Raw genomic sequence first — 8,125 nt, 5'->3', positions numbered from 1 at the left:
AAAAGTTACGCCTTCTTTCTTTGTGTGAACATTTGGGCGGTGTTATGCAAATCTTCCCACATCCTGACGTAGACGTGGGGGCGTGTTAGAACGAGCCGTTTTAGGTAGGCGTGGTTGACTCTTAACTTTTATAAAGAATATCTCTCTGGATTTGAGACTTTAATCTTTGCAACTTTACAGATCTTCTTTATGCACCAAGAGCTTGTAACACTCCAAAGAGAAAGGAAAAAGTGAAATCGCATCATATGACCCCTTTAAACTCACAGGCTATTCATATTACCTCTGTTTTATAAAAATCTGCAAACAAACTTACTCTCTGCCCACGTGTATTGGCAAATAATACGTATTATTTGAGCAAAATATTGATAATTCTGTATGTTTAGTACGGACTATTGAGACAATGAAAGATGACAAAAAAAGATGTCGGACCATAAATGGTTAATGCGGTCTTGCGCTGTCAGGTCACTTTGTTTTTACTCGCCATTGGTCAGATTTACTATAAATCAAACCTTAAACCAATCAATGAAGGGCAAATCTGTCGCGTCCGTCTCGTTTGGCCAATCAGCAGTTAGTTACTAAGAGTCGCGGTGCAGATTTAAAAGTAAAATTTATCTCGTCAACACATTTAGGACTGGGGCCAGTCGAAAAGACGTGATTTCTGAACTGAGAGCTATGAACAGTAAGTTAAACTGGCTTTTCCCGTTTCCGTGTAATATTTACTAATTTCTCCGGTGATATTAGTTAAAGGTTATTTGAAAAGACAACGAAGAACACGGCCGTATTTATCCGCTCAGCGAGGCTCTGAGTCATGTTAGCACAGCGCTAGCCTGAAAGCTAGCGTGACTCTCTTCCTCTACTTTGCATACAGGCGAATTAGAATAACGCCATTATTTAGATAACTTTCGGCATTTGGTTCAGGATTTGCACATGTTTTGTAGTCAAATGTGAGCCATTCCACCCTCCTTGCCTTCCCCGGTCCCCACTTGTTTTGTCTAATCCTAGCGAGGTGGTCAGAAAGGCAGAACCGGGGACCAAAGTGGTTGCCTGGATACCTGCTTCTCTCCCCATCCATCTGGTGCAGGGGTCCGCTCTCCGCCACGGGTAGCCTACATTTTCATTTAAATAAGTAATTTGCAAGGCTAATGTTTGAGTGTGGCCGTATCTGACCACTGCAGCTTTTGATCTGCTGACTCAGCTTGAGTAAAGAGCTTTGTGAAGACCAGATGGACGCGGATCAGATCTCTTATATGTAGGGATCCACTCGCTTCCTGGATTGGTGGATGTGGACAGACAGCTCAGAGACACACTTTGCAGTACTGCTATTGTTGGTCCTTGAACACCTTTCTTGTTGCTCTATTAACACGTGTATTTTCCCAGCAGGTCCGGGCAATCCAAAACCTGTGCAGCTTTCTGGGATCAAGTGCTTAGGATAAATCATCAACATCATGTGGACCGTCTCACAGATGCTTCCTGGACCTTTTGATCCGATTTCTGGAAGACTGTGACAGGATTGTCCTTCCCCATAACCGACGCTCCTCAACTTTAACGTAACCTTTTTTTTTTTTTTTTTTTTTGGCTTCTGCTCTTGTCCAGTATGACCCTGTCCTCCTGCTGCTTTTCTCTAGCATCGTTTATGAATGTTTTAACCTGTTCAGATCCAGTGTATGTTCTAACGTACACCATCTTTCTCCGGTGTTTGTATGTATTATACTGCAAAACTGCTTGACATGGTTTCAGTATACATCCTACAAAATTTGTGCCATCTTCACCAAAATTATTATTTTCAGACCATGCCTGACCAATGTTGTAGAATGACTAATACGTCTGTAACAGCAGTAGACATCTGACCAATGCTCATGTAATGACATTCAACTTTGTGTCTGTTTGGTGATATGACATTGTAGGTGGCATAGTAATAAAAGGAAATACATGAGCAGGTCATTGTAAGTGTGCAGGTTTGAATATAACCCTTGTTATTGGACCTTTGTTTAAGCTGTCAAATGTATTAACAGTTATGTTTTAGATTAATATTCTTCCAGCAATGAAATTCAAAATCAATGCATATATATTTATTTATTTAGGTTACACTCAATTTAAAGGTGGCCTTGTTAAAGTGTAGCTAATTATACAATGAAGCACTGATTAATTAACAATATGCACTTACTATTGCTATATATTTGCGGTTTAATTTTCTGTTTTATATATATATATATATATATATAATCTTATTATTTTATATAATTGTATTAGTTTTTTTTAATAACAGTAAATTCATAAGTATAATTTTGTAATTTATTATAACTTATGGCTCTTTTAATATATAAATATTTTATCGCATTTTTGTATCTCTGGGTCTGAACAGGTTACAGCGAAAGAGTAGCATGGCACGAATTGGCGTACAATGATCATATTGTGTTTGGGGGCGCATCCCCGTTTTTGCAATCGGTTTTTTTCCATCAACCATGTGGGGATGAAAGCGATTCATTACTGGCTGCCGTAAACGCACACACAGCCAGCGGGCCTATCGCCTGCAAACTGTTAGCTAGAGGTCCCGACGATACTCCTTCCTCGTGCGCTGCTGGACTGCTGGCGAGGACACAATAGGATGGATGCCGCTAGCCTGCTACGTTAGCTCTGAAGGTAGCGTTGTGAATACGCGAGCCGCTCGCGCTGCTCTGCTGTTGTTTACATGAATGTAAGGATCGGCGGAGGGTTTTATAATTATAGTCTGCGCGAGATTACAGTTCGTTTGAAACCTAAGAGAATCACGTGTCGCGTCTGTGATGTGTTTTCGTAACAGAATTCTCTTGAATTACTTAAGTGCTGCGTGAACAGATTGGTTCGTACAAGCTTCAGAATAATGAATAACTAACGCACATTGGCTGTCACGTCTGTAATGCACTTCTTGGGTTTGCTGTGATGTGTGTTCAGATTTGGATGAAAACCACATAATGATGGCCTCCACTGTTCCCCCCTTCTCTTTCCTCTTGGCATTGTCTGGCTCCCCTCCCTCTTCCATGCCTATTTTAATATGGACACCCCCCTTCCCAAACATCCCAGCTTCTTCTGCTTGAATATAAATATGGCAGCTGTCCAGAATAATTTAAGAACTCCTTACAAAGCAATAATGAGACCAGTGAAGGAATGCAGTTGAAATTATTTTTCCTCAGGATATCTGGGAAATCTATCTGTGCCATGCTATCACAATGCATACCTTGTAGTCTGTTATTTGAACTTGTCTTGTGAGTTTAGTGGTGCTTTACGTTGATGTATTTGTGTAATCAGACACGGTGTGTTTTATGCACATTACATTTAATGCTAATGTGGATTTTGTGGTCTAATTTTGCTTCTTTACTCTCCCCGTTTGTTTCATCCTTCTGCCTTTGCCTTGCCCTTTCTTTCTCCTTTTTTTCAGTGAACAGATTTTGGTGAGAATCAAGTTGTGAACGCAGTGCTTATGATCAAGCAACATGTCTGCCACTAACTAAACGAGATGTTATTATAAATTAAAATAATTTTATTGCTTGTCTATTCGAATAATTTTTCAAGTTTGAGTTTTCATAAATGGCAATGTTTTTTTTATATACATTCGATTTATTAAAAATATATGGACTTCTTAAGATGTCATTTAAAACAAAACACTAAAATGTGTAAAATGTGTCCTCTTTAGACACACAGTGACGTTGAGCAACATTGCTTGAGATTATGCTGAGCATCCTTGCAGCTGGCTCCATATTCTTCCCAGGCCTCTTCCTGCTGTCCAAGCGATTCCTGAAACATGCTCCTGGGCTCAAATGGAGCGAGAAGGATGCTGTCATCGTCTCGTCCAGGTAAATAAAGGGAAGAGAAAGTGAGACATGTTGAAAGGTGCTGTCAGGCTCAAGCTACCTGGTTTTATTTACTTGTGTATCTGTGCTCTTTTTGTTTTTAAAAATGAAAGTCATAGCAGTGGATTCATAATTGTATTTTTGTGTGATTTATTAAGGCTCAATTAAAAAGGATAACTTGACAAACCAGTTATTTTTAGTTGTTGAACTGCATCAGTCAATGTGACTTTTTGAATGATATATATGTAATACGCATAAAACAAAATATAAACACTTATTTTACAAATAAATTGTTAAAGTTACTCTGAATACTTTCCGTACCCACTGTATATATATATATATATAATTTGAAAACAGAAAATGGTTGCCTGAAATTAATTCATGAGGTAGATAATGATCCCAGAATGATTAAATATCTGCAGATTCATCGGTCTGTTACTAAATATGACGCTGTAAGTTTATGGCAGAGATTTTTATCTTGTTTTGAAGGCTTTCTTGCGTGAAATGTGATTAAAATCTGCTGAGTAAAGAAGTTGCATGTAGGGTTGCATTTGGCTGCAGTGCATATCTGATGTGTTGCTGTGCTTTTCTGCTTTGCTAGGGAAGTTACAGTGTAATATCCTGCTTAAATGACTCTTCCTTTAACTGGTGTCATCGATATCTGCTATTAATGGTATCAAATATCTCCTATCTAAGGGTGTTTGCAGTCTGTTTTGGTCTCCTTGCTGTCTTTCATGCATGTTTTTTCTCTCACCCTTTTTTAGACTGGTGTCCTCCATTCAGGCTATTATGGCATCCTCTGCCGGGTACATCATCGCCTGTTCTTGTGAAGACATTATTGAGGACCAGTGAGTATCAGCTGAAGATATGTGACAAGATATAACATACATTTTTTGGCAATTAAGATTGATTGTATATGTAGGGATCTCTGTTTTACTATACTCAACACTGTTTTACTTAAGTGTTTGTTTGTTTTCCTATGTGCATGTGTCTCTCTCGCCTCTTTTCACTTGTTGCGTTTGTGTGTTTGTGTGTACAGCTGAGAATTCTCTGATTTTCTATGGAATTGTTCCCAGATGTGTAGGAGTGTGAAAGTATTCCCTACACTCTTGAGTGTTTCTAAGAATGTGCTATTTCTCCAATGTGCACCATATGTCAGTGAAATCTAATTAGAAACTAATTAGGTTGCGAGCCTATCTGTAAATCCACTGTGGCACACCAAGCTGGGGGGAAAAGGAGCGAGAGAGAGAGCGTAGACTGGCAAAATACTGTGGAAAAACTAGACTTGACTTTTTATGACCGCTTTAGTCAGCGGTTTCATTTAATACTTGAAAGCTGCATCTTTACAATCTGTGAAACCCATTAGGAGGTTTGTGGAAAACGGTTGGCTCTAATTTGATTTGCCTCACCTAATTGAATTGTATGTCTTGTTTTGAACTGTTTATCTTGTTTAATTTTGCCTTAACCTGAAGGCACACAAGTGAGTTAAGAACGGCAGCTCAAATAGGTCAGAGCAATCATCCCCCAGTTTCACAGACAAGGCTTAAGCCTAGATATAGCCTAGAAACTTGCGCTGATTTATCTTAAAAAAATGTAAGTGTCATTGATTTGTCTCAAGATGCACACCAGTAATGTTTTTTTTTTCGAAGGTAAAAAAAAGGTTTTTATAAAAACTACTTAAATGTCCTAATTGAACTATGGCTTAATCCTGGTTTAATCTAAACCCTGTCTGTGAAACCAGGCATGTTTCATAAATGATTTAAGCCAGGTAAACTCAGTGTATGTGTAGTAAATGCATCAGTCAGGGTACAGAGGGCTGGGAATTAGACAAGGGCCAAGTCAAATACTAGGCCTATTTTTTACAGGTTTTCTTTGTCAGGTTTTGAATTGTATTATGCTAATTTAGGTTTTGAGAGTATTAGTACATCAGTATTGTGATTTCTTCAGTATGTTTTTAAATATTCATGACTGTAATAATGGACTAGTCAAGTATTTAAATGGTATATTCCAATGTAAAATCTTAAAAGAAGTTACTAAAAACAGGTTACTAAATGCAACACTTGAAACTTTAAATGCTTGGGATTTTAACTTTTTTTTTTTTTTTTTTTTTAAGAGAAGAAGCTTTTGGGGAAAAAAAGGCGAAAGCGGCCTAGAGATGGGTGTATCGATACTGAAGTATCGATACTCAAATAAAAAATACCGATACTAAGGTGTTTTTTTTACCTGTCATTTTGTTAATTTAACAAGAAATTTAATGCATACAATATGCACTGAATTGGACGAATAACCCATGTTAGCGAATAATTGTGCTTAATTCTGCTTAACGCACGGAAATGCTGCAAAACATAACCAATCAATCACAGAGAGCGTTCACTCACTACTGACACTGCATTCAAACAGGGCTGCTTTTCCCAAAAGTATCATAAGAAACCACTGATGCTTTTGGGAAACACAGCTCAGAACAATGCTTATCAGAGGAAAGAAAAACATAATATGTTTGAGTTATTTCACAATAAACTAATTTAAATTGTAGCCTATAATTTGTGCAATTACATTTATTTAAATTGAACGTTAAATTGAATTAGAGAGCAAAACAAAACACCGGTCACGAATTAGAAGTACAAAACGAGGATTTGTAAAGAAAAATGTTGGAGGATTTCGATATAATTCAAGAGAAGACTGGTTTTCCTTTTCTAAACAAAGGAAAATTATACTACGCCTATGTCCTACGTCATCCTCTGGAATGCCACTCTCTCGTATACGTGCGTATGACAGTTAGCGGAAGCTAGAGATTACTGTTTATAAAGTTTTAAATATGGATATTTTTCTTACAAAAACGCATCAATTCAACGGATGTGCTTTATTGGACTTCTTTTGGACTATTGAAAAATAACACCCATTCACTGCCATTATAAAGCCTGGAAGAGCCAGGACATTTTTAAATATAACTCCGATTGTATTTGTCCGAAAATCATATACATCTAGGATATTTTCAGAAATAGACACACATTTATCCTCACAAATCACACTTCTCTTGGGAATACGTAGAGCAGGGGTTCTCAAACCTCTCCATGAAGTACCCCCAGCACTGCACGTTTTGTTTGTCTTCCTATATCTGACCAAGTGGCAACCTCCCGCTCTCTCTCGTGAAGCCCACACGGAAGTGACTTAAACTGTAATTCATCAACTGGCTGCTAGAGGCTGGCTGCAAAAGGGAGTCAATCCCATAGACTCCCCATGTTAAAATGCCCAACTTTACAGCAGAAAAAAACATGTTTACAGCCTGGTTCAAAAAATTATTTTGGTCTATATAGCTAATTTTGCCCTTCATGACAACTGTGAGGAGGGTGAATTTTTTTTATAACTCATCCGTTTAAATTATATTAAGCCTTAAAGTTCTGCATAATTAAGGGCGCGGCCACTTGAGTGACGGGTGGATTGCCGCTGCTGTCACCACCGTCGAGCTAGGTGGGTGTGGTTTCAGCAACCAGCTCCCACCTCTTTGCCCATTTTCGATTATCCGGGAGTGACGCACTGCCAAGATGGCGACGGCCGGCTCCGCCTACTTTAGGCTTCAAAAACGCTCTTTGAAAACCTACGGGTGTCCATATTTTTATACAGTCTGTGTATCTGACACACCCACTTCAGGTCTTGCAGTCTCCACTGATGAGTTGAATCAGGTGTGATAGATGAGGGAGACATACAAAATGTGCAGGGCTGGGGGTACTCCATGACAGGTTTGAGAACCACTGACGTAGAGAATAGTTTTACTGCCTCTACAGTCTGACTGGTGCTTGATTTGCTAGTCAAATTTTAAGGGAGTATGTCACCCAAAAATGAAAATGTAATTTACTCCCTCTCATGTTGTTGTTCTAAACCTACAGTATATGAATGCTTGTCTAACATGTGACACAAAATGAGAAATGTATCAGACTTGCCTGTAACCTCCAGTAGTAGTGAGCACCTTGGACTTGTTTTGGTTCTCAAAGGATTTTAAAACTGATTTGGAAAAGTCATTAAAAGTGAATTAAATCTGCACAGGTTTAAAATGTTAAGTAAAAGTTGCCTTTCAGAGCATTATAGCTATAAATATTCAATATATAGAAATATTAAATAATGACTGAAAACAATCATGGGAAAAGTTATGGTAATTTATATATTACAGAACAGTACTGTAGTGCTGTGTTCGATACATCGATACAACGATGTATCGTCACAGAGATTTGATGATATGAGTATCGATACAGCTGGCCCTGTATCGATATTGTGGCACGTGTGCAGCAGTGGACCACGCTTAA

General features: G+C 38.3%; 1 protein-coding gene across 4 annotated transcripts in view; it reads left to right on the top strand.

The window, feature by feature from the left end:
- The first annotated feature begins 592 nt into the window (after positions 1–592).
- The window catches only part of LOC107678875 (protein FAM57B-like), a 14,724-nt gene continuing 7,191 nt past the window's right edge, over positions 593–8,125 (top strand). Inside the window, exons 1-4 of one of the 4 annotated variants that reach the window (XM_016474299.1) lie at positions 593–679; positions 1,381–1,547; positions 3,671–3,830; positions 4,592–4,675. In XM_016474299.1, coding sequence (XP_016329785.1) covers positions 3,706–3,830; positions 4,592–4,675 — 209 coding nt within the window. In that variant the 5' untranslated portion in view covers positions 593–679; positions 1,381–1,547; positions 3,671–3,705. Of the gene's footprint in view, positions 680–1,005; positions 1,102–1,377; positions 1,548–2,313; positions 2,641–3,670; positions 3,831–4,591; positions 4,676–8,125 lie in introns of those variants that run through there. The other 3 variants (XM_016474298.1, XM_016474301.1, XM_016474302.1) reach the window with 3 other exon arrangements.

Source organism: Sinocyclocheilus anshuiensis, unplaced genomic scaffold, assembly GCF_001515605.1.
Source record: "Sinocyclocheilus anshuiensis isolate Anshui unplaced genomic scaffold, SAMN03320099.WGS_v1.1 scaffold1800, whole genome shotgun sequence".
NCBI lineage: Eukaryota > Metazoa > Chordata > Actinopteri > Cypriniformes > Cyprinidae > Sinocyclocheilus > Sinocyclocheilus anshuiensis.
Note: the sequence above shows the minus strand (reverse complement) of the source record. Positions and strands in the feature narration are given on the sequence as shown.